The sequence below is a fragment of the Papio anubis genome, chromosome X (genome assembly GCF_008728515.1).
Source record: "Papio anubis isolate 15944 chromosome X, Panubis1.0, whole genome shotgun sequence".
Classification (NCBI taxonomy): Eukaryota; Metazoa; Chordata; class Mammalia; order Primates; family Cercopithecidae; genus Papio; species Papio anubis.
This window is the reverse complement of record NC_044996.1, coordinates 59,881,732-59,909,315: the sequence shown is the minus strand read 5'-3', so window position 1 is coordinate 59,909,315 and position 27,584 is coordinate 59,881,732. Positions and strand designations below refer to the sequence as shown.

Here is a 27,584-nt window from a genome sequence, read left to right as displayed (position 1 = left end):
AAAATCATTAGATATGCAAAGAAGCCAAAAATTATGACCCATAAAAGCAAAATGATGGATAAAAATATGCCATGCTAACAGCAATAGCAAGAAGAAAGATGCAGTAACTATATTAATTTCAGACAAGGCAGATTTGAGAGTAAGGAAAAATATAAAACGTAAAGAAGGGCATTACATAATGATAAAAGAATCAATTCTCCAAAAGATATAAAAATTCTTAAAATGTATGTGCTTAACAATGTGCATTGAATATGTGAAACAAGAAGTGACAGAAATGAAAGGAGAAATAGAAAAATCTACCTTTACATAGTTGGAGATTTCAACACACTCCACTCTCATTATGACAGATTCAGAATTCATAAAATCAGTATGGATGTATTTGAACAGAATAGTATCTTTAATAAACTAAGTGTAATGGACATTTATAGAAAAATTTATTCAAAAACAGAAAAATAAACATTTTCTTAAGCTTATATTAAACATTTACCAACTTAGAAAGTATTCTGGGCCATAAAAGTCACTTTAATTAATTTAAATTAATAACAATCATACAAAGTATGCTTTCAGACCATAATAAAATGAAAGTAGAAATCAGTGACTGAAAATCAGTGACATGGAAAACATCCAAAATACTTGGAGATTAAACAACACACTTTAAAATAACATATATGTGTAATAAGAAGTGTGAAGATAATTTTAGAAAATATTTTTAAATATCTCAAATGGAAATTATTGACTTTTGTCAATATTGTCAAGAATAGAACCAAGGTAGTACTTAGAGGGAAATGTATAGCATTTAATGCATATACTAGAAAAGAAGGGAGAACTACAATCAGCAATCAAATTTCCAATTTAGAAAACTAAAAAAATAGCAAATTAAATCCAAAGCATGCAGAAGAAAAGTCAACATTAGAAATTATAAACAGAGCAGAAATCAATGAAATTGAAAACAGGAGCCCAGCTAACAAAATAAAGATTATGAGATATTGATCCTGTCATTATGTTGTTAGCTGGTATCCTGTTTTCAATTTCACTGATTTCTATTATTTCTTATCTTTACTTTCATCTACCCAGGTGAATATAAGTTGTTTTATTAGAAAGACACATGCAAGCATACGTTCATCACGGCACTATTCACAATAGCAAAGACATGGAATCAACCTAAATGTCCATCAATGACAGACTGAATAAAGTGTGCTATGTATATACCATGGAATACTATGGGTTTTTTGTTGTTGTTGTTTGTTTTATTTTATAGGATTAAAAAAGAATGAGATCATGCCCTTTGCAGGGACAGGGATGGAGCTGGAGGACATTATTCTTAGCAAACTAACACAGGAACAAAAAAACAAATATCACATGTTCTCACTTATAAGTGGGAGCTAACTGATGAGAACACATGGACACATAGAGAGGAACAACACACATGGAGAGTAGAGGACGGTAGGAGGGAGAGGATCAGGAAATACCAGTAATGATTACTGGCCTTAATACCTGGACGATGAAATAATCTGTAGAACACATCTTTATGACACAAGTTTACCCATATAACAAACCTGCAAATGTACCCCTGAACTTAAAATAAAGTTAAAAGGTAAATATCAACGCTGAATGGAAATGGTTGAAATGCCTGACTTAAATCGCATAGAGTGGCAAGCTGGATTAAAAGACAAGACTTAACTGTCTGCTATCTTTATGAAACCCATATCACATGTAATGACACCAACAGGCTCAAAGAAAAGGAATGAAGAAAGATCTTCAATGCAAATGAGAAACAAAGAAGAGGAGGAGTCACTATTGTTATGTCAGATAAAACAGACTTTAAATCAACAACAATTAAGAACAACAAAGAAAGACATTACTTAATTACAAAGGTTTTAATTCAGCAAGAATACTTAACTATCTTAAATATATCTGTACCCAGCCTTGGAGCACCCAGATTCATAAAAGAATTTTTTTTTTAATTTACAAAAAGCCTAAACACAACACACACACACACACACACACAATAATAGTGGGAGACTTCAACGCCCCACTGACAACATTAGACAGATAATCAAGGTGGAAATATAATAAATTCTGAAATTAGACTTGACACTTGACCAACTGAACCTAACAAGCATCTACAGAACTCCAGCAAATAACTACAGAATATGCATTATTTTCATCTACATACAGAAGATATTCTAAGATTAACCACCTGTTGGTTATAAAGCAAGTCTCAAAAACTTAAAATATTGAAATCGTATCAAGCACACTCTTGACCGCAGTGCAATAAAAATAGAAATCAATATCAAGAACATCTCTCAAAACTACACAGATACATGGAATATAAACGACTTACCCTTGAATAACTCTTCGGTGAACAACAAAACTAAGGCAGAAGTAAAAAAAATATAAACTGAATGAAAACAGAGACAAAAATTAACAAATCTTTGAGATGCAGCTAAAGCAACGTTAAGTGGAAAATTTACAGTGCTAAATGCCTTCATTAAAAAGTTAGAAAGATCTCAAATTAATAATCTAACATTGCACCTAGAGAAACTAGAAGAAAAGAAACAAATCAACTCCAAAACTAGCAGAAGAAAAGAAATAACTAAAATCAGAGAACTTAGTGAAATTGAAATACAATAATCCCTAAAAAGATCAATAAAACTGAGTTGTTTCTGCAAAAAAAACAAACAAGATTGACAGACCAAAGGCAAGACTGATAGACTAACAAAGTAAAAAAAAAAAAAGAGAGAGAGAGAAGATTCAAATAATTCCTTGCATCAGTGTGTTCTAGATAAGGAACATGGAGTCTAAAGAGATTATTTTGGATCTTTAAGATTTAATGACTGTCCTGCTGTGTTTGGGACTCATATGGGGCCTATATCCCCTCTATTTTGGACGATATCTCCCTTTTGGAATGGGAATATTTACCCAATGCCTGTATCTTCATTGTATCTTGGAAGTAACTAGCTTATTTTTTATTTTACAGCCTCATACGTAGAAGGAACTAGGCTCATCTCAGATGAGATTTTGGACTTTTGAGTTAATGCTGAAATGAGTTAAGATTTGGAGGACAGTTTGGAAGGCATGATTATATTTTGGAATGTGAGAAAGACATGAGATTTTGGAGGGGGTAGGGGCAGAATGATATGGTTTGGCTCTGTGTCCCACCCAGATCTTATGTTTAATTGTAATCCCCAATGTTGGCCCAGCACGGTGGCTCAAGCCTGTAATCCCAGCACTTTGGGAGGTCGAGGCAGGCAGATCACTTGAGGTCAGGAGTTTGAGACCACCCTGACCAAAATGGTGAAACTCTGTCTCTACTAAAAAGGCAAAAATTAGCTGGGCATAGTAGCGAATGCCTATTAGTTCCAGCTACTCAGGAGGCTGAGGCAGGAGAATCACTTGAACCTGGGAAACAGAGGTCGCAGTGAGCCGAGATCGCGTCACTGAACTCCAGCCGAGGTAACAGAGTAAGACTTCATTTCAAAACAAAACAAAACAGAATCCCCCATGTTGGAGATGGGGCCTGGTGGGTGGTGATTAAATCATGGGAGCAGATTTCTTCTTGGTGCTGTTCTCATGATAGTAAGTGAATTCTCACGATATCTGGTTGTTTAAAAGTGTGTGGCACCTCCCCTTCTCTCTTCCTGTAACTCCAGCCATGTGAAGGGCTGCCTCCCCCTTCACCTTCTATCATGATTGTAAGTTCCCTGAGGCCTTCCCAAAAGCTGATGCCACCATGCTTTCTGTACAGCCTGTGGATCGATAAGCCAATTAAACCTCTATTCTTTGTAAATTACCCAGTCTCAGTTTTTTAGAACAATGAGAGAATGCACTAATACAATCATGGAAGAGACAAAACCACGAGAGATCCTCTATATCACTCACCATGTTTTGTAGCACACTGCATACTTTTATCATATCAGTTATTGCTCTGTACTGTAACATGGAGTTTGCCTATCTGTCTGATTCATGGTGTTTTAGGTCAAGGTATGGTATGGATTTCTAGTGTGCATTAATATCCAATGGAGTTTTCTCCCCCCTTCAGGTACACAGGGTAATTATACTTTCCTTTATAATTAGGCTGCAGATGGTGCCACAGTTATGGCTAATTGGTTTAAAAAAATCAGTTCCAGTCTTTTCTTCCCCTGACAGGTTATCACATATACACATTCTAAATGGTGTAGCTTCAAGAGAGTGAAAAGTCTATCAGCCTCTGTCCCTGGGTGATTGTGCAGAGCCTCTGAAATTTGCCAGCCTCTGTAACTGTAGCATAGCCCAACCTACTAGGATGAATAAAAAAAAAAAAAAAAAAATTAACCTTACTTTGATTGTAGATGTGGAAACAGTAAAATAAAATAAAACATTTTAATATAGCTGGGAAGGATGGTAACCATATTATACAATGACAAGACATTTGGAATAACTGTCATGTTTCACAAATTATTCATTAGAACATAGAACAAATGAACTTGTAGACAAAAAGAAGTTAGAAAGCAAAGTAGAAAATGAAAATGTTATTAGGTTGGTGCAAAAGTAATTGTGTTTTTTGCAACAATTTCATTGCAAAAATCTCAATTACTTTTGCGTCAACCTAATGGTAATTGTGTTAGTTGTTATTTGTTGTGTTTGGCATAGTATTACAAGCAAAAGAAGAACTCTGAAAATAATTGGTTAGTTTCAAAGCAAATAATAATAATAATGGAAATAGAAAAGTCCAGAAATTCCAGTGTTTAAAAGACTACTTCTGAGCTCCAAATATAAAAGGCAAGAGTGATAAGACTTTAAGGAATGAATGCCCAATAAAACTTTTAATCTGATTTAAATTTCCTCTGGGAAAAGTTTGCTTAAGAGTGTGGCACCTAGTAAAACCTTTTAATTTAATAAAGTAACTCAGAACAAAAATCCCATTAAGTTTGTGGCCTTCCAAGAGACCATACTAACAGCCTCATCTCAAGGCAGTCCCCATTAAATTGAGGGAGAGAAGGGAGGTTCACAAAGTCTCTCTCTCTCTCTATATATATATGTGTGATATATATATGCTATATTATATATCATAAAACTAAATATAAATATGTAATATATAAATATATAACAAATAAAATGAAAACATACAGCATAGTGTAATCCATAATATTTTTATAATTTATAAAATGTTTGAGAATATAACTTGAAAAGAACTGGTGCTTTAGCTGCTGATTTTTTTGCCATAAGAATATGTTTATTTTACAAGTGATTTTAATTCTTTAGCCACAATGTCCCTATATGTTTACATTACCCCGTATTTTTCTATACTATTTATACATTAGATACAGAATTTGTTAGAAGTTAAAAGGAAAAAACACATTCTTTTGCTGAGCAATAGCTCATTATATTTAACTTAAAAAATTATTAGCTTGTTGAATATCAAAACTTGAAGCTGCTGGGAATCACATTTATTTTTAGGTTCCAAAATAGTTCTGAGTCCTCAATAGGAAAGCCTCTTTTATAAACTATAACAAAACTCTCATCTGAAAATTAAATACTATAAAATTGACACAACTATATCTATACTGAATGTCTTTATAATATCCAGAAACCTTCTGGGTGTTTAGAAATGACAATGAAAATAGATTTACATTCTGGCTTTATAAATCAATTTTTATTTTAGAAAATTTTGAACATATAGAGAATACTATATACAACACCACGTATTCAACATCTTTAATATCATTTAGCCAATAATGTTCTAGTATATATCTCTAAAATTCACACCTAAAGAAAATACAAAAAACATGTTTATCACATATTAACATTTAATAATAATGTCTACGGTAAAGTATCACTGAGCCTATTTCTCCAATTTCTTCATGAACATTTATTACAAACTTTTTTCAAATCAGAATCCAAAGAGGATCTGCACATCCATATTCCTGGAGTGTTTCCTAAGTGTATTTTACTCTATATGTTCACTATATTTGTGGGAAAAGGCCACTGGTAGTCCTGAGATCAGCAGGGATCAGCATCATCTGGGAACATCATCTGGGAACTTAAATTGAACTTAAACTTAGAAATGTAAGTTCTCAAGGAACGCCCCAAACCTATTGAACCTGAAACTCTAGAGTTAAGAGCCCAACAATCTGCTGATGCACGCTAAAGTTTAAAACCTACTACTATAGTTCTACACACTCAAGATTTCATAGATTGTATTTTCATGATACTATTTAATATGTTGATCTATTTCCCATATGTCATACAGATTGCGGTTCTCAGGTACAGTTGTTTGGGAATGAAAATTCACATATAGTGGGCTTCTTTAACTTTCCATAGAATCATATACAGAGATTCATAATGTCCCGTTGTCTCCTTTTACAGTGATAAAAAGTTTGATCAGTAAGTCAAGTGTGTCAGCTTCATTCATCAATTCATTATTAAATTATCCATCAGCTTTTCACATAATAGTTTCAGCATTCATTTACGATCATTTCTCAAATCTGTGATTTCACTAGACTTTGCAAAATGGGAATATACTAATTCTTTCAATTTGTTATTTGTTAGCAAAAGTAATTTTTAAAAACTTTTTGCACTATTTGGCTACCCTGAGTACAATTTGCACAAGAGAAGCAAGAAAACTGCCCGACTCTTTCCTTCATTTGCCAGTTTCCAAAACTGGTTCCACAGAAACCTGCAAACTGAAGTTGTTTTTTTTAACTCAACATAATTAATTCATGAATTTGCAATGTGTTTCTATCCACTGTAGTTATTACTACTTTTGATGCTCATATTATCTGAACTTTGGCTAGCAGGAAACTCTTTAGGCATCTGAATCCTTTTAACATGATGCAAATCATTTCTTTTTATAGCTTTCCTGTTTTCTGGCATGACAACATGCTCCAGGCTCATTTTGCACATTTTGTTTACCACTCCCCCTTTTTTTAAATTATTATTTCTCCAAGAATCTCTGGTTGCCTTAATTGGAAAAATCATAGAGTTCATCATTGCAAATTTAGGACAACTCATCACATATATGTTTGCCTTTTTTTTTTTTTCAGTGCAAATCAAGAAAACAGATTTACAGATTTTAGAATTTATATCATAAATTCTTACTGATATTTTCCCTTTAAAATTAGTTCAGAGTATTAAGTATCTGTTTAATTATACTGAAAGTCTTAGCTTCCAATGACATTAACACAAATATTTATTTGCTTTCTCTGGCAATATCTACACAAATATTCAGAATAAAATGATCAATATGGTTAGTAAAAATATAATCATAAGTCAGTTTAATGTTTCTTTTCATTTTCTTTTGTCCTTAGGCTAATCCCTACTAAGGATATATAGTTAACTCATTTTAAAGTCATTTGAAATAATTATGTGTGAGTGTAGGCCTCTGACAAGATACACAGTTCAGATGGTATAATTTTTGTTTTTTTATTTTTAAGTATTGATTTTTCATTTTGATTTCATTTTGTTTATAATATGTAAGACAGTTATATACTACCAAAGTCAAATTTATAAGCATGGTAATCTGTCTTCCATTTCCTTCCACTACACCCTGTCCCTACCACTTTTTATTTAGGTGAACATTTTGCTAATTTGTTTTAGTATTACCTTATTTTTTTGTAAAGAAAAAAATAAATATGTATAGATATAGATATATCAATTTTTCTTATTTAAGTGCAAGTTAGCGTACCATACAAATTGTTATATATGTGCCCTTTCTCACTTCATAACGTGTTTTGGATGTCATTCCATAATAGCATACAGAGGTCTTCCTTATTTCTTTTTACACTTGTACAATATTTGTTTGGCTGCTCAATCATTTTCTTAAACAGTCCCCTATTACTGGACATTCAGATTGTTTCCAGTTGTTTGCAATGACAAAACCAGTGCTGTAAGAAATAATTATGTGGATACATATTTTTATATATATACTTTTTTAATTTGTAAAGAACAGAAATGTATTTCTTACAGTTCTGGAGGATGGGAAGTCTAAGATCAAGGAGCTGGCACTTGTTGACTAGGGCTTAATTGCTGTGTTCTCACATACAGAAGGCAAACTAGCAGGATGCTCCCTGAAGCCTCTTTTATTAAGGGCCTTCATCCCAGTCCTGAGAGAATCCCTCATGGCCTAGTGATCTCTTAAAGGGCCCACCTCTTGATGCTGTCACATTGGCAACACTTGAATTTGAGGGGACACATTCAAGCCATAGCAAACTGAACATTTCTCCCATGCCAGATAGCACCATGTTCTTTGTCAGTAGGTATTGGTAGAGGGGCACTGCAGAATAAAGGGGCTTCTCTTGCTTCTAAGATGATACTGTGACAGTTAATTTTATGTGTCAACTTGACTGGGCCACAGGGTGCCTAGCTACTGGGTCATACTTTTTTTTTTTTAAGAGATTTAACTTCTGCTCTGATTTTCCAAGCATAAGGTCAAACATTATGCTAGGTGTTTCTGTGAGGGTGTTTTTACATGAGATTGACATTTAAATCAGTGAACTTTGAGTAATGCAGACTGCCCTCCTCAATGTTAGTAGGCTTGATCCAGTCAGGTGAAGGTCTGAAGAGAAGAAACGACTGTCCTCTTCCAAGAACAAGAGAATCCTCCAACAGATACCTTTGGACTGGACCTGCACCATCAGCTTTCCTGGGTCTCCAGCCTCCTGCCTCACACTCCAGCTTCTGGACTTGTTAGACATAATAATAATCACACAAGCCAATCCTTTTAAGGGAGTTTGTCTGGAGAATCTTGACAAACACAAACATCTACTGAGAGTTCCTGTCCAAGTTTTGCTCACACCCTAGCAAGAGGCTTCTGGCTTACCAGTAGAAGGTGTGAGGTTCTTTGCTTGTAAGACTGATCCACCAGCTGTACACCAGCTCTGGCCCAAGGCGAAACAGGGAATTTCCCCATCACTGAGTAGGCTATAGCCACTCTCTCTCCATCAGGCCTGACTTCACTATAGGTAACGGGAGCCCCTTTCAAGGTTATTCTTAACTTGGGTACTCTCAGTCCTAGAACATCGTAGCTCTCTTTCATCCCTCTTAAAAGCTAATACCATTATCAGTTAACAGTTTTTTATATTAAAATTATCCCTGTTCAAGTTAATGGTATGGTTTCTGTCTCCTGACTAGATATCAGGATCCAGTATTTACTGTCATATTTCTACTACTTTATGTTTAAAGTTTTTCATAATATTTAAACTGAATTTTTGATCATTCATTAAATACTTACACAGAACAGGACAAAGGATGATTTTCCTTTGTCTACTTATTGTAAGGAAGTGTCCAAGATTTATCACTACATCGTGATTACTGGTGGTCACCAACTTATGATGGTTTTAGGATTTTTTGACTTTATGATGGGTTTACAGGGATGCAGCCCCATTTCAAGCTGAGGAGCTCCTTAGGACTTACAAATTATGCCTCTTTCATACCACGGTAAAATTGGAAAATTGTTACATCAGGCTGTCATTAAGTAGGAGGCTGCTGTGTTGCTAACGTTATATGCATTTTTAACTTATGATGGGTTTACTGGGAATTAACCACAATGTAAATCGAGGACCATTTGTATATTGTATGATTTTTGCTAATGCATTGAGAGAGATCTGTGTAAATTATCTATGACTTCAAAATATGCATATTACCTCCAACTGTGTTAACTCATGTTTTTTAAGAGAATAAGGGTATTTTCACCCTATGTGGATGTGCTGTAGAATTTTTCTAAGCTACAAAAGTCTATAAATAACAAATCAACTTAAACTTTTTGGGAAATAATTTCTACTAAAGATTCATAATCGGCGTATTCCTTCAATGACTGTACAAGTTCATCCAGTGGATAATCTCCTTGCATAAAAGTTTCAAGATCATGCAGTGTCTTGCTTATTCTGTGATCTGTGACCCGGTTCTGTGGAAAATTATATGTTCTTATTTTCTCTGATCTTCCTTTACTTCCAATCTGAATTTTTCTAGCATTCTGTCTTTTATTTGTTTCTTTTTCTAGATGCATGCTGTACAGTTTGGCACGTAACTTTGTCATAGCCAGCTCTCTATTTTTCAGTTGAGATCTCTCTTGTTGACATTTAGAAACAACACTTGTTGGAAGATGAACTATCCGGACAGCACTGTCTGTGGTATTTACATGCTGCCCCCCAGCTCCACTGGCTCGCTTAGTGTCAATTCTCAAATCTTTCGGATTAATCACGAGATTAATCTCAGTAGGCTGGGGTAATATCGCTACAGTCATGGTGCTAGTATGGATGCGGCCTTGCTTTTGTGTCTTTGGCACTCTTTGTACTCTGTGCACACCTCCTTCAAATTTCATGTGCCTATAGGCTTCTGAACCCCCAATACTGGCAGATGCATGTGTAAGGCCACCTATTTCACTTGGAAAATACTCCAGGGTTTCGAAATGCCGTCTTTTAAATGCAGCATATTGTTGATACATATCAAATATCTCTGAAGTAAACAACATTGCCTCCTGACCTCCAACTCCTGCAGTTCATTTTCATCTGTTTCTTCTGAGGGAACCAAAAGTAAGATAATCTGATGCTTCAACTGAGTTATTTCTTTTTGACACAGAGTTATTTCATTCTCTGCAAGTTTCCTTAAATCTTCATTCTCATCGTGCAGCAAGGGCTCGGTCTCCCGCAGCTCCTGCTCCTTCTCGTTCAGCAGTTTGATCACTGCCGCCGCCAACTCCGGCCTCCTGACCTTCAAATGGGCTTCAGACCCCGCCTGGCGCTGGAGGAAGGTCCGCAAGGGCCCGCCCTGGGCGAACAGCTCCTGCAACGGCGGGCTACTGGAGCTCAGGGGCCGGCGGGCTGGGCCAATGGCCCCGCGGGGCCAGAGCCACCGGGCAGCGCCCCACAGAAGCCGGGACCGCCTATATTTTTATATTTTTTTGCTAGATGACTTTGAGATGGATTCTTAGAAGTGGACTCTGAGTCAAAAGTAAATAAATGTGTTTGGCCATTGTGATGGTTAATATTGAGTGTCAACTTGATTGGACTGAAGGATGCAAAGTATTGTTTCCGGGTGTTGCCAGGATAAATTAACATTTGCATCAGTGGGCTGGGAGAGCAAGACTTACTCTTAGGAAGACACACCCACAATGTGGGTGGGCACCATTCAATTGCCTGCCAGTGTGGCTAGAAAAATCAGGAGAAGAAGGTGGAAGAAGCTGACTTGCTGAGTCTTCCAGCCTTCATCTTTCTTTTGTGTTGGATGCTTCCCACCCTTAAACATGAGAGTCCAAGTTAGTTGGCTTTTGGACTTGTGAACTTATACTAGCGTCTTGCCAGGGGGTCTCGGACCTTCAGACATAGACTGAAGGCTGCAATGTTAGCTTCCCAACTTTTGAGATTTTTGGGACTTGGACTTGGCCACTACTGGCTTCCTTGCTGCTCAACTTGCAGATAGCCTATTGTGGGACTTCACCTTGTTACTGTATGAGTCATGTCTCCTAATAAACTCCCTTTCATATATACATATATCCTATTAGTTCTATCCCTCTAGACAACCCTATCACAGCCGTCCCACAAAAATGTGATGGATCCTCACCCAAAATTTGGTTTGGATATCAAGGCTGATGGTGCCACATATGCACCAAGATGGTATAAAAAGTTCTATTAATCACACAATGAGTTTTTCTGACAAGAACAGGGCAACGTCTCAAACATAAATAAGGATGGCTTGAGAAACTGGAGGAAGGAGACTAGTTTGTTTTTTATGGTAGCTGGGAGTGGGGTTACGGTAAGAATTATTGCGTTGGGGCTAGCACTTGTGTGTTTTGAACTTCCTACTGATATCAAAGGTAAGAGCACACAGGCTTCCTCATCAGCTTGCCCAGATGTGTGTGGAAGGGCAAGTGGGAGTGGTGAGGCTTAAAAGTTGTCTGCTGTCCATTACAAAAAATTGAGTCAGACTCTTTTTGTTACATCTTGACAAATTTTACTCCAAAGTGGTTGTACCCTTTTGTAGTTCGGATTGCCTATTTTTTCCATAGCTTTGCCAAACAAACAAACAAACAAACAAAACTCTGTGGTCAGGCTTTTGAATTGTTAACAATCTGGTAAGTGAGAAATGGAATGACCATGTAATTTTAATGTTAATGTATTCTGTGAGGTTGTATACATTTTTATATGTTTAAGCTGTGGCTAATATGCTCTTATCTTATGCCTATTTTCTATAAGGCTATTGCTGTTTTCTTCTCGTGTTTTACAAGCTCTTTGTATATTACTGACACTATTTTTCTGTTATATAACTTACATAATTTTTTTCATTTTTTTTTTTTTGCTGATGGTGTTTTCTTTCTGACAAAAGATTTTTTAATTAAATGTTATCAAATGTATTACTATTTTCTCTTACAGAATCTGAATTTTGGTCTCTATTAAGAAAATAACTCTTCTAAATTTGCATCTGAGATTATTATACATTTTTCTGTACTTTATTCATCCATTAGGAATTCTATATTGTCTCTATTAATCTCCTCCTAGTCATATCTATGTCTTTTAACACTGTTTAAATAAAATAACACATAAAACTAAAAGTGGAATTGTCCAGTCTTCATAATAAAATCCATCAATTACTTTGGTAAAATGGGTCTAGAAATCAGATAGAGCTCAGCAAAACTGATTAATCATGCCCATGTGACTCATTTTACGTTAAACCTAATGGTTTATTTAACTGATAGCTAGTGTCTCCTTTTAGGATGATTTGAACAGTAATTTAGTGTAATTTGAGTTGATAAAGTACTGATGATATAACACAAAGATCTGTGTTCATCAATTGGTAGCTATATTTAAGGAAAGATGATTTTCTGGCATTCCCAAATTCTGTACTTTCGAGGTATTCTGTTGCCTAAAGTGAATGTGGTATAAAGAAGCTGTCATTAAATCCTAATGGTTCAAGGAAACCCAATCTTATATAACTTGCTAAGGAATACACAGCCAAATAGTATTCAATCTCTGAGGGAAAACAGCTGTGTTTTGACGTTTTGCATATACTTTTAAAGTAAAACAAAAAATATTTGCTTAAACTGTCCTTTTAGATGCTCGGAGTACTTATTGTTTCAAAAGTTTTTTTCTAAAACACGATGCAGTATGTTCTTTTGCTTTAAAGCAAGTATGCAGTAATTTTGACATGGTATTATAAAAATCTACTTTTGAGTCACCTAGCTTCAGAAATCACCTAAACAGTTTACATCTGAAAAGCACACTTACACAACTGAACTGTTACATTACAACAAACCTCTTCTACTAGCATTTTCCTTTAACAGCAAGAAAAAAAAGGAAGTTTGGCAACGTGATTTAACAGCTGCATATAGTATTTATGCTAAAGAAATCACATAGCAGATTTTCAATTACCCGCAGAAGGAGGTCCAAGGAGAGCACACAATTAAGCTACACAGATAATCATCTCAACCATGAGTTTCAACCATCTGAGCTGTTAGTAATTGGCCAATTTTTATTTCACTACTACCCTGGCTGTTCTCCCCAGGAACATTACAAGAGATATTCAATAATGAGGAACAACTGTGAATTATTAATAACTTGAAATATTCCATATACTGAATGAATATTGCATATGAATTTTTCTTAAATGAGAAACATGATATATCAATGAACAACAAGAGATAGAAATTGTTGATAGGACAAAGTTAATATAAACACTTTGCTTGAAGGATAGAAAGGAGCTTATGTGGGACGGAGCAGCATACTCAAGGGACAAATAGCTAAACATTCCCATAGTTTCTTCCACAATAAAATAATGCAATCTTTTCATGAACACACTGTATTTTCTATGTTTCAATAGCCTGAAAGCATTATATGAAGTGGTCATTGACATATGAAGACTCAGAAATAATCATGTGACTATTATAATTTATAGCAAATGTTGAATGGACAGTTTTTAAAAATTTTGTAGTGTTTCTGTGATCCATAATACATGGCTATCTTGAAAGTTAGCGATTACTTCTTGCACTTTTTTCCTGCTTGTGAAAACTTCAAATTGATTCTTTTTCTAATATTTAGTTCATCCTCCAAATAATTACTTAACTTTTATCAGCAGCATCTTTTTATTTTAATTGGTTCATGATACTATGCCAAAAAGTGATTTAAAAATCTTTCAGTGTCAGAAATGTAATAAGGAGTGGTGGAAATAACGCTAAACTGTATTTTACTACAAAGATCATGGTTTCATTTCCAAAATGCCACTGCTGCTCTGCTGCAGTTAATTATTTCCATTCGAAAATACAAGGCCATGATTACCAGGTCTTCCATTATTTCTAAAAGAAACCACTAACAGCATGATTTTAATGGTTACAAAGATTAACATTTTTATCATCTTTGTGTTCTTTACACTTAAGGAACAAAATTGCATAGTACAGACAATCTATCCCTTAAATTTGTGTGGACACATTGTTTCATACTTTGGTTCAATAACTAATTACATATTTTAACTTGCCCTTTCTCATTGTTAATGCCACATGCTTACCACAAAGACAATACCCGTTTACTAAGAAAATTTTGTTTGACGCAATAATACCAGTTACCTTGCTTTGATATACAACTTCTCATTGTTCTGCTATACTCTTTTTTTTTTTCATCGTACCCACAAAACTGGAAACATTTCTCAACAGTTTACATTAAAAAAAAGAAAAAGAAATAATTAGCTCATATTTATATGAAATAGATAATTCATAAATTCTATAGAACACTCAGGACAAACCCTATGAAGATAGCAGAAGAAGCAAGCATAAAATAAGTACAATCTCTCAAGGATATATTGATTCCCTCATAGCTTAGCTTGCACACAGGCTAATGATGACAGTATTGTGGCATGAAACCTAAGAGTGTATGTGGGTGTGGGGGTGTATGTGTGTGTTAGAGAGAGCCTGCCTTTTAAATCTACAACAGATAAGTCCAAAAGGTTTACCTTTTACATGCACACACATGCTTATCACACACTTACCATCTTAGGACCTTTTAATATCTGTTTATAAAAATGTCTCAGGAGAATGTTAAAGAGTACATTGATTTTCATTTAGGCCCTTTTTTTTTTTCTAACTACATGCTATAGAAGTGTCTGTTGTGAAGTATTTCGGAGAAAATATAACAAATTTTATTTGAATATTTGCTTTATAAAACCAGCTGCATGTGCTATAGACTAGGAAGAGATTGCCTAGGTAAACTTCTGTAGTTCAAATCTTGACGAAAACTAAAGGTTAAACGCTGAGGAGGCATTTCAATTCTAGTGACTCCGTGAGTTCTCTTTAAAATACTTGCACATGCACACCATAAATATGATAGAGAATGTATTTTAACATATTAAGAAGACATAGGAATGTTTAATATTAATTTAAAACCCCATGGAACAGAAATAGCCATAATGTCCTGCCCTACCTCACCCACATGGAGTAAATAGTAGGGGTTGATGCTACCGGCTAACTGAATGCTAAGACTGGAAAAAAGCAAAAGAGCCTGAAAAGTACAATATCAAGTGTTAATTTGGACCCAAATCCTGCCACACTTTCTATGAGACAAAATCAGACTCATTGTTTGAGACATAGTTACATATTAGATGCTCGTTGTTAAGCACATACATATTAAGAATTGTTATATCTTCTTGGAGAATTGATTATTTTATCATTATGTAATGCCCTTCTTTACTTTCGAGATTTGTCCTTACTCTCAAATCCGCTTTGTCTGAAATTAATGTAGTTACTGCAGCTTTCTTCTTGTTCGTGTTGTTAGCATGGCATATGTTTCTCCATCACTTTACTTTTATGGATCATAATTTTCTGCTTCTTTGCATATTTAATAATTTACTGTATGGTAGATATCTGTGAATATTATGGTGTTGAATGTCTAAATTTGTTATCCTACATTAACTAGATTTGAATTATGTTTAGACAAGCAGTTAAGTTACTTACAGATCAGTTTAATTCTTCTCTACTGAAAAATCTATCATACAACGAGTTTTTTCAACCTGATTGGCCAGGATTTAAATGTTTCCCCACCCTGTGTAATTTCTGGGAACGATTCAAGTCAGGACTTTCCAGTTATGTCTTACCTCGTGGAATTTCATCTTATGCATGCACAGCTTTTTATTGAGCAAAAAGTTCAAAGGCTTTTCTATGCAGATTTGTGAAGCTCTTCCTCCATGCTATTTCTTCAACTCTGATACTCTAGTCCACAAATTCCAAAGTTTAGCCATCTAAACTTTCCAACATTTCAATTCTGGTCTTTTCAATCCAGGGAGATTACTGGTGTTTTCCTGAGTTTACCTTTCCTATTTCTCTGTCTGGGGTATTGTGGTGCTTACCTTCTTTTATTCCTTCACTGATTACAGTTCTATCCTGCATGTTTGCCAATGTCTGCAAACAGTATTTTATCTGTATTTTCTAGTTTTATAACTTTTTCTGAAAGGAGGTCAAGTCCACTACCAGTTATTCTATCAAAGTAGGAAAAATTTCATCTTGCATTTTTAATATACCAAATTTACAATATTTTATAATAAAATAGTCACTTATGATAGTCCATTGTTTTTATTTATTATTATTTGCTTTACTCAGTTTTATTTAACTGTAAAATAGACTTCCTGGAACCACCACCCCCACCCCCACAATCCACATGGATTTCCCTGTGATCTTCTATGAGGTGTGAGCCTGGGAAGTAGCAGACAATAGCACCTCCTGCTTCAGCAAGAAACTCCCAGGCTCAAGGTGTGGCTTCCATTGAGGAGCCCAGGCTGGGGCCACGACTCTGAGTAACCTCTGTTGGCACATTACCTTCAGCTGTGAGCGGATCAGTCCTGCGGTATTGGCTGGGTGTTGGTTTGTGTGCGGACAAGAGGTGGTTGGTGGCTGGTGAAGGCTAATGGCAGAGTTATCCGCCTACTCTCCCCAGCCACCCCTGCAAGAAGCATGGAAGGGCATATACCAGTCAGGAATGCCCAGTACCTGGTTCCTTGCCTGGTCTGCTTTCTTCCAAGTTTGCCTGGGGCCTAACCCTGCTAGAGGCTATAGCACTTTACTAGCAAGGTCTGCCTTCTTCCAGCCCCTAGGCTGTGGGTGCTGTATACAAGTAGGAACTTCGTTTCCTTCACTTCCCTTTTAACCCCTAGTCAAAGCATTTCAGCCATTTGCTACTTCAATTTCTCCTGTGTTGGACAGAGGCTGGGGGCAGTGCCAGCCTGATTCTTCCCACCTACCTGCCATCTGTTCCCGCCTTCAGATGGATGGACAGTTTGCTGGCTGTTGATGGGAGTGGGGACTGGGCGGGGGCTTCACCTTCTACCCAGGGCTGGGCTGATCCCCCTACTGCAACTAATTTTTGCTCCCCCATCCCCAGTTAAGGAGTTAAGAGGGTGCAGGCTGGGGTCAGGACAGGCTGCAGATGCTTGTGCCTATAGGGAGTTACTCCAACTCACCTATTCTGTCTAATCCTCCATGTCTTTGCACCAAGTCCTCCACCCCTCCAATTGGGAGGAGACTATTCACCACCTTGTGGTAAGGGACAACATCCTAAGGCTGGTGCCAGTAGTTATGAGTAGCCTACCACCCCTTCCCCTACAGTAACCTCCACCCCTTCAGGATGAGTCAAGGGAAAGTACTGGAGCTGCTGGGTATGAAAAGAAAGGAGGGAAAAAGCATAAAAGGAATACTATAATGTGAAGGTTTGTAAATAGTTCATGATGGTGTCGTGGCAGAGTCTGATTTCTATATAGAGGTAACTTTAAAAAAAAAATACTGTGCAAGATCTGTGCTTCTAGAGTGTGGGAAATGGCTTGCAGAGAGTGGCCCCCAACCTAGAAAGACTGTTGTGTTATTTGTTGAATTTCAGTAAAATGATTTATAGATCTTGAAAATAACTGAACAAAATAGACTTCTTATGTCAATTTTGACTGATTTTGTCAACATCTTTTATGTATACATATAAAGTATACATGTATAAATATGAATATATATGTGGGTGTATTTGTATGTGTGTGTATATATATACACATATATACATACATATCTAAAAATTGTGTGAAATTTTTATCCCACTAAAGACACCACATTTATTTTACCAACATTTCAATGAAAGTATGTATCAAGCCGGGCGCGGTGGCTCACACCTGTAATCCCAGCACTTTGGGAGGCCGAGGCGGGTGGATCACGAGGTCAGGAGTTCAATGCCAACCTTGCCAAAATGGTGAAACCCCATCTCTACCAAAAATACCAAAAAGTGAGCTGGGCGTGGTGGCAGGCGCCTGCAATCCCAGCTATTCAGGAGGCTGAAGCAGAGAATTGCTTGAACCCAAGAGGCAGAGGTTGCAGTGAGCTGAGATCACGCCACTGCACTCCAGCCTGGGCGACAGAGCGAGACTCCGTCCCCGCCCTCACCAAAAAAAAAAAAGAAAAGAAAAGAAAAAAGAAAGTATGTATCAAATTAAAAAATGGGAGTTTGAATTGTCTCATGTACTGGTTGGGGGCTGGCTGCTGAGGTATTTGGCTCTTATAATACAGTTATAATGAGCATATGTGTACAGGTGTTTACATGGACATACGTTGTCATTTCTATTGAATGCCTAAAAGTTGAATTGCTGGAAACAAGGATCCTACCGTAATTACTCAGCATATATTTTTATAGAGTCTTCTGGTGGATTTGAGCAAGATGACTGAGTAGAATTGGCCAGGTGGAACAGCTCCCACAGAGGGATGGGGATGACTGGTGCACTCCTAACAAATATTCAGACGGGAAGGCTCGGAGAGTGAATGGAGGGAAGACACAGAAGCTAGCCTGAAGTGGGAGGAAGCTGGGAATCCTGCATGGCACTACCAAACACAGGGACTCATTCTGGGCTCCTAGTGACTCTGGGGCAGCCAATGACTTGAAGTGCCAAGGAGCAGCCCACTCTCCCCACAGACCTCTAGAATCCTGGCAGAAATAGACCCCTCTACAACTATAGACACTTGAGTTGGCAGAGAAAACTGCTTAGAGAAATGGTAGGGGCAGAACTCCAGCCAGTGCAGAGCCCAGAGGGTTTAGTGTGGGAGCATCTGTAGTGGAGCATGGCCAGGGATGCCCATCCCTCACAGGCTCAACTTGTTGCCATAGAAGACTTTAGCACTGGGAGAGCTGTCAAACCTAAATTCTGCTGAGCAGTCTTGCCCATTAGACAGAACCAGTCTGGCCTGAGTATCCCTTGTTGTACTGGCTTCTACTGAGGCCCCAGCTTGGTAATGCCTGCTTGCAGGGCAGCCTTGGATGCCCAGGGTTTCTGCATTGTAGCTCCTGCACTGGTGGATTGTGCCTGACTGGCAGAGAGCTCCAATGGGGCGGCACCACAGCCATGCACCGGTCCGCCATATCACTCCCCATACTACAGCTTTCTCCAGGCCCACTGCAATCCTCCACATCCCTTTGCCAGTGTGTGTATGCATGAGTTTTACCTTCCCTGCCCCACCAGCACACGTGTGTGTGTACCCTGACCTAGCTCTGCTGCTGCCTGCAGTGCACCCCATTCCCCTGTCCCACCATTGCGTCAAGACTTTAGCAGGCACAGAGCATCCCATGCCTGCTCCAGCCAACAAGCTGCCATTGTGGCAACACTGTGCCTGAGTGAAACTAGGCACCGAGAACAGTAGGCCCTTCTCCACCCTGAGAAGTCACAGAAGGTGCACACAGAACTGCACCTGCAAGTGTCCCAACCCCCTGTTAACATCACCTCCAGTGTGACCATTCACATAGTAGACAAGGGAGGTTCCTTGCAATCGCAGGGCCATCCTGCCTTTACTGCTGCTGTGAATGCCCATGGGGAGACGAATGCCCTTAAATCCGTTACCACCCTGATGCAGATCATGAGTGTGCATTTTGCCGCCCTGCTGCTACTGCTGGCACATATGAACAACAGTGAATTTTACTGCCACCACTCTGTGAAATGCTTTGGAAGGCATCACCCATCAGAGTGTAGTGACCAGCGGTCCAGAAGCACATTGGCTCCCCCTAGTGCAGTGGGTTCCTAAACTCAAGGAGCCAGAGAAATAAATCAGGGCATGATACAAGTCCCCAAGGTTTAGAACACATAAGCCAAGAGTTGGGAGCTGAATTCTGGCCCCCTGAAGTCTTCCAGAAATGTAACCAGCAGACTGAATCCATCTTACACAATTAAACCCTCAAAGTCATCAAAAAAGATAAAATAAAACAAGTCCAAAGGATAGCAATTTCAAAGATTAAACGAACATCAGCCCACAAAGATGAGAAAGAACCAGCACAAGAACAAGAACTCTGACAACTAAAAAAGCCAGAGTGCCTTCTTTCCTATAAACAACTACACTAACCCTCCAGGAGGGGTGCTGAACTGAGCTGAGATAGCTGAAATGACAAAATGTGGATAGAAATGGAGATACTGATGTGCAGCAGTATGTTGAAACACAATACAAACAAGCTAAGAATTACAATAAAATGATACAAGAGCTGACAGACAGAATACTCAGTGTAGAAAAGAATGTAATCACCCTGATAGTGTTGAAAAACATTCTACATGAATTTCATAATGCAATCACAAATTTTAACAGCAGAACAGCCCAAGCTGATGAGAGAATCTCAGAGCTTAAAGACTGGCTTTCTGAAATAAGACAGTCAGACAAGAATGGAGGAAAAAAATGAAATGGAACAAACAAAACCTCTGACAAATACAGGATTATGTAAAGAGATCAAATGTACTACTCATTGGTGCCCCTGAAAGAGATGGAGAGAATGGAAGCAACTTGGAAAACATATTGCAGGATGTCATCCATGAGAACTTCCCCAACCTGGCTAGAAAGGCTGACATTCAAATGCAGTAAAGGCAGAGAATTCTAGTAAGATACTTCATTAGAAGGTCATTCCCAACACACATAATCTTCAGATTCCCCAAAGTCAAAATGAAAGAAAAAATGTTAAAGCTAGCTAGAAAGTTCACTTCACCTACAAAGAGAAGTCCATCAGACTAACAACACACCTCTCAGTAGAAACTCTACAAGCCCAAAGAAATTAAGGGGCAAATATTCAACATTCCCAAATAAAAGATATTCTAATCAATAATTTCATATCTAGACAAACTAAGCTTCAAAAGCAAAGGAGAAATAAGATCCTTTTCACAAAAGCAAATGCTGAGGGAATTCTTTACCATGAGACCTGCCTTACAAGAGCTCCTGAAAGAAGCACTAATGAGGGAAAGGAGAAATCACTACAGTCACTACACAAAAGCACACTTAAATACATAGAACACTAACAGTATAAAGCACCCACACAAACAAGTCTGCATAATAACCAGCTAACATCTTGATGACACAATCAAATTCACAAATATCAATGCTAACCTTGAATGTAAATAGACTAAATGACCTAATTAAATAGCACAGAGTGCCAAACTGGATAAAGAACCAAGATTCAGTGGTATGTGGTCTTCAAGAGACCTATCTCACACCCATACGCTCAAAACAAAGAGGTGGAAAAAACTAGAAAGCAAATGAAAAAGAAAAGAAAAGCAGGGGTTGCCATCTTAATATCTGAAAAAAGAATCTAAACTCAAAAGGATAAAAAAAGACATAGAAGAGCATTACATAATAGTAAAGTGTTTAGTTCAACAAGACTTAACTATTTTAAATATATATGCAGCCAACACAAGAGTACCTAGATTCTTTAAAAAAGTTCTTAGCAACCTACAAAGAGATTTAGACTCCCACACAATAATAGTGGGAGACTTTAACAGCCCACTGATAATATTAGACAGATCACTGATTGAGACAGAAAATTAACAAAGATATTCAGGACCTGAACTCAGCATGGGATCAAATGAACATGACAGAATTCTCCACCCAAAAACAATAGAATATACATTCTTCTCTGTTGTGGGAAGTCAGGGACCCCGAATGGAGGGACCAGCTGAAGCCATGGCAGAAGAACATAAGTTGTGAAGATTTCATGAACATTTATTAGTTCCCCAAATTAATACTTTTATAATTTCTTACACCTGTCTTTACTGCAATCCCTGAACATAAATTGTGAACATTTCATGGACACTTATCACTTCCCCAATCAATACCCTTGTGATTTCCTATGCCTGTCTTTACTTATCTCTTAATCCCAACATCTTTATAAGCTGAGGAGGATGTATGTTGCCTCAGGACCCTGTGATAATTGCGTTAACTGCACAAATTGGTTGTACAGCATATGTGCTTGAACAATATGAAATCAGGGCACCTTGAAAAAAGAACAGGATAACAGCAATGTTCAGGGAACAAGGGAGATAACTTTAAAGTCTGACTGTCTGTGGGCCAGGCGGAACAGAACCATATTTCTCTTATTACCGAAAATGGGTAAGATAAATATCATTGAATTCTTTCCCCAGTAAGGAATATTACACCCTAGTCTCCTGCAGCACCCCCAGGCTTGCTAGGATTAGAAAATTCCAGGCTGGCAAATTATAGTCAGACCGGTCCTCTGCTCTTGAACCCTGTTTATCAATGACAATGCATGCATAGCTGGACGTGGAAGTTCATTAGTGATTCTAGTTTCACCCTGATGTTGTGATCTCGCCCTGACCTCCTGCCTTGTGATCTTTTGTTGCCCTTAAAGCATGTGATCTCTGCGACCCACACCCTATTCGTGCACTCCCTCCCCTTTGAAAATTGCTAACAAAAACTTGCTGGTTTTACAGCTCAGGGAGCATCACGGAACCTGTTGACATGTGATGTCTCTCCCAGACACTGAGCTTTAAAATCTCTCTCTTTTGTACTCTTTCCCTTTATTTCTCAGACCAGCCAATGCTTAGGGAAATAGAAAAGAACCCACATTGAATATCGGAGGTGAATTTCACCCGATACTTCTCATCTGCACATCATACCTACTCTAAAATTGACTACACAATTGGACATAAAATAATCCTCAGCAAATGCAAAAGAACCAAAATCACACTAAACCCTCTCTCAGACCACAGTGCAATAGAAATAGAGTTCAAGACTAAGAAAATGACTAAAAGCTATACAATTACATGAAAAGTAAACAACCTGCTCCTGAATGATTTTGGAGTAAATAAAGAAATTAAAGCAGAAATCAAGAAGTTCTATGAAATTAATGAGAACAAAGATACAACATAACAGAATATCTAGGGAAAAGCTAAGACAGTATTAAGAGAGAAATATACAGCACTAAGTGCTCACATCAAAATTTATAAAGATCTGAATTTAAAAACCTAACATCACAACTAAAAGAACTAGAAAACAAAGAGCAAAGAAACTCCGAAGGTAGCAGAAGACAAAAAATAACGAAAATAAGATCTGAAAGACACTGAGATACAAAACCATTCAAAGAAAAAAAAAAAAATCAACAAATGCAGGAGTTTTTTTTTAAATAATAAAATAGTTATACCTCCGGATAGACTAATAGAGAAGAAAAGAGAGAAGATCCAAAAAAGTACAAATAGAAAATACAAAGGGGATATTACCACGAACCCCACAGAAATACAAACAACCATCAGTGAATATTATGAACACCTCTATGTATACAAACAAAAATCGAGAATACATAAATAAATTCCTGATTACATGTATCTCCCAAGTTTGAGCCAGAAAGAAATTAAAGCCCTGAACAGAGCAATGATGAACTTTAAAATTGAACCAGTAATAGCCTACCAACCAAAACAACCCAGTACCAGATGGATTCACAAAAAAATTCAACCAAATGTACAAAGAAGAGCTGGTAGTATTCTCACTGAAATTATTTTTAAAAATCTAAGGAGGAGGAATTCCTCTCTATCTCATTCTTTGAGGCCAGCATCATCCTTATACCAAAACCTGGCAGAGACACAACAACAACAACAACAAAACACTTCAGGTCAATATCCTTGATGAACACTGATGCAAATATCCTCAGTGAGAGTACTGGCAAACTGAATTAAGCAGCACATCAAAAAGCTTATCCACCATGATCAAGTAGGCTTTATCTCTGGGATGCAAGGTTAGTTTAACATATGCAAATCAATAAATGTGATTTATCACATACAGTGAACTAAAGACAAAAACTCAACAGGTGCAGAAAGGCTTCTGATAAAATTCAATACCCCTTCATGCTAAAAACTCTCAATGAGTTAGGATTTGAAGAAACATACCTCAAAATAATAAAAATCATCTATGAAAAACCCACAGTCAACATAATACTTAATAGGGAAAAGCTGGAAGCGTTCCATTTAAATACTGGCACAAAACAAGGATGATCTCTCTCACTAATCGTACTCATCATAGTATTGGAAGTACTGGCCATTGTAACCAGGCAAGAGAAAGAAATAAAGGGCATGCAAATAAAAAGAGAGAAAGTCAAACTATCCCTGTTTGCAGGTGACGTGATTCGATATCTAGAAAACCCCATAGTCTCAGTCTAAAAGCATATTAAGCTGATAAGAGAAACTTCAGCAAAATCTCAGGGTACAAAATCAATGTACAAAAATTACTAGCATGCCTACACACCAACAAGAGTCAGGCGGAGAGCCAAATCAGAAATGCAATTCAATTCACAATTGCCACAGAAAAATAAAATATCAAGGAATACAGAAAACCAAGGAGGTGAAAGAACTCTACAAAGAGAACTACAAAACACTTGTCAAAGAAATCAGAGATAACACAAACAAATGGAAAAACATTCCATTCCCATGTATAGAAAAAATGAATATCATTAAAATGTTCATATGGCCCAAAGCAACTTATAGGTTTAACTTTATTCCTATTAAACTGTCAATAAAATTTTTCATAGAACTAGAAAAAATGATTTTAAAATTTATATGGAACCAGAAAACATTCTGAATAGCCAAGGAAATCCTAAACAAAAAGAACAAAGCTGAAGGCATCACACTACTTGACTCCAAAATATACTACAGGGCTACAATAACTGAAACAGCATGGGATGGGTACAAAAACAGACATAGAGCAATGACACAGAATAGAAAGCCCAAAACTAAGGCCACACACCTACACCTATCTCATCTTCTAGAAAGCTGACAAAACCAAGCAATGGGTAAAGCACTCCCTATTCAATAATTGGTGCTGGAATAACTAGCTAGTTATATGCGGAAGAATGAAACTGGATCCCATTCTTACGCTATATAGAAAATTAACTAAAGATGGATTGAAGACTTAAATGTAAAACTTAAAAGCATAACAAGCCTGGAAGATAATCTAGGCAATACCATTCTGGATATAGAAATGGGCAAAGATTTTATGACAACAATGTCAAAAGCAATTGCAACAAAAGCAAAAACTGACAAATAGGATCTAATTAAACTAAAGGGTTCTGCACAGCCAAAGAAACTATCCACAGAGTAAACAGACATCCTGCAGAATGGGAGAAAATTATTTCAAACTATGCATCTGACATTCAGCATCTACAAGAAACAAATTTACAAGAGGAAAACAAACAATCCCATTAAAAAGAAGTCAAAGGACATGAAGAGACACTTTTCAAAACAATACAAACATGTCACCAACAAGCATATGAAACAAAGCTCATCACTGATTATTAGAGAAATTCAAATGAAAACCACAGTGAGACATTATCTCACACTTGTCAGAGTGGCTATTAATAAAAGTCAAAAAATAACAGATGCAGGTAAAGTTGGAAAGAAAAAGCAATGGTTATACACTTTTGGTAGGAGTGTAAATTAGTTCATTGTGAAAAACATTGGCCATTCCTGAAAGACCTAATAACAGAAATAACAGTTGACCCAGCAATTCCATTGCTGAGTATATACCCAAAATAATATAAATCATACTGTTATAAAGTCACACATACATGTATGTTTATTGCACAACTATTCACAATAGTAACGACATGGAATGAACCTAAATCCCCATCAGTGGTAGACTGGATAAAGAGCATGGGGTACCTATACACCTTCGAATACTAAGTAGCCATAATAAAGAATGAGATTATGTCTTTTGCAGACACAAGGATGGAGCTGGAGGCTATTATCCTTAGAAGACTAAAGGAGGACTAGAAAGCCAAATACCATGTGTTCTCACTTATAAGTGAGTGCTAAATGATGAGAACACATTGACTCATAGAAGGGAACAATAGCCACTGGGACCTACTGGAGCGTTGAGGGTGAAGGTGGGAGAAGATCAGGAAAAATAACTAATGGGTACTAGGCTTAATATCTGGGTGATGAAATAATATGTACAACAAACTCCATGACATGAGCTCAACTATATAACAAACCTGCACACATACCCCTGAACTTAAAATAAAAGTTAAAAAAAAAAAAAAAAAGATAGGCTGGGCACGGTGGCTCACGCCTGTAGTCCCAGCACTTTGGGAGGCCTAGGCAGGCAGATTATGAGGTCAGGAGATTGAGATCATCCTGGCTAACACGGTGAATCCCTGTCTCTACTAAAAATACAAAACATTAGCCAGGCTGCAGTGGTGGGCTTCAGTCCCAGCTACTTGGGAGTCTGAGGCAAGAGAATGGTGTGAACCCAGGAGGTGGAGCTTGCAGTGAGCCGAGATGGCACCACTGCACTCCAGCCTGGGCGACAGAGCGAGACTCCATCTCAAAATAAAAAAGATAAAGAAGTCCCGATGAACATATGTTCTGTAAGATATTTTGCCAAGTCTAGCAGAGTTTCAGATTCAATAGTCAGATCAGATAGCTTTTGAAATAATGTATTGAAAAATAGAAACAAAATAGAAAAATCCTGAAATAATATTCACGACCTTAAGAAAAAAAATCATGTTTAAAAAAGAAAAGACTCAATCTTTTTACCATAACAATTGTACACCTTAATAGAAACCATGCTTTAATTGTTTGGTGCATGGGTATATTTCTTATAAATATTTGATTCCTTGTTATTTTCTTAGGAAGTCTTATCAAACCATATGCATTTGTAAATAATTCAGAATTGCATTAGATAGAACAAAATATAGAACTGTCGTACTTAGTTTATTTTTATCAAGAAGAAAAGAAATTCACTTAAATTATTTTAATAAATAATAAATGCCACATATGTTGGTAAAGGAAAGAGCAATTTTGTAGGATTGCAAAATCAATTATATGACTGCATAACTGGAGATGAAATGCAGTTTAGGAACTGAGAGTGCTCAAACTTTTGGGATAATAATTGTCATATTTATCTCTTGGTAGCCTGTATTAAACATCTTTCATTCTGGCAATTCCTTTTCTCTTGTCTTTGCTTCTCCTGTACTTGTTACTACCAATAATTACCTCAGTTTTTACATTGTTCAACTTTTTTCTCTATATATTGTTTTCATAATACCTTTTTGTATTTACCACTTCTGCTTACTCATAACTTGGTTTTTCTATGAGTCATTTTCAGTCTTTCTTATTGCTAGCAACTGAAAGATTCTTTCCATATATTTAGTGGTTTGGCTACCTAGTTCATCACCTCTCATCTGATACAAATTTTTATGTCAGGCAACATTATAAGACATTAAAGATAGTGGTGATTGACTGCCTTTGAGCCAGGTGTTCCAGTCATAGGTTATTTGAGTGTGACCAGTAGAATGGTTAACAGGTTCCAGTGTATAACAACCAAGAGTTTTCTCCTTGAAAGGAGGTTGAGTGTAGAA

At 37.0% G+C, this 27,584-nt stretch overlaps 1 protein-coding gene and 1 pseudogene across 2 annotated transcripts in view; one reads left to right on the top strand and one right to left on the bottom strand.

The window, feature by feature from the left end:
- Positions 1-9,015: 9,015 nt before the first annotated feature.
- On the bottom strand, positions 9,016-10,713 carry LOC101015008 (annotated as a pseudogene). The gene has a single exon (XR_001898703.3). The product of XR_001898703.3 is annotated as a peptide chain release factor 1-like, mitochondrial pseudogene (transcript).
- TAC4 (tachykinin precursor 4) overlaps positions 10,696-27,584 on the top strand; it is a 41,163-nt gene continuing 24,274 nt past the window's right edge. The window contains 1 exon segment of the mRNA XM_021932633.2: positions 10,696-10,834. Within this exon segment, the coding sequence (XP_021788325.2) occupies positions 10,696-10,834 (139 nt within the window).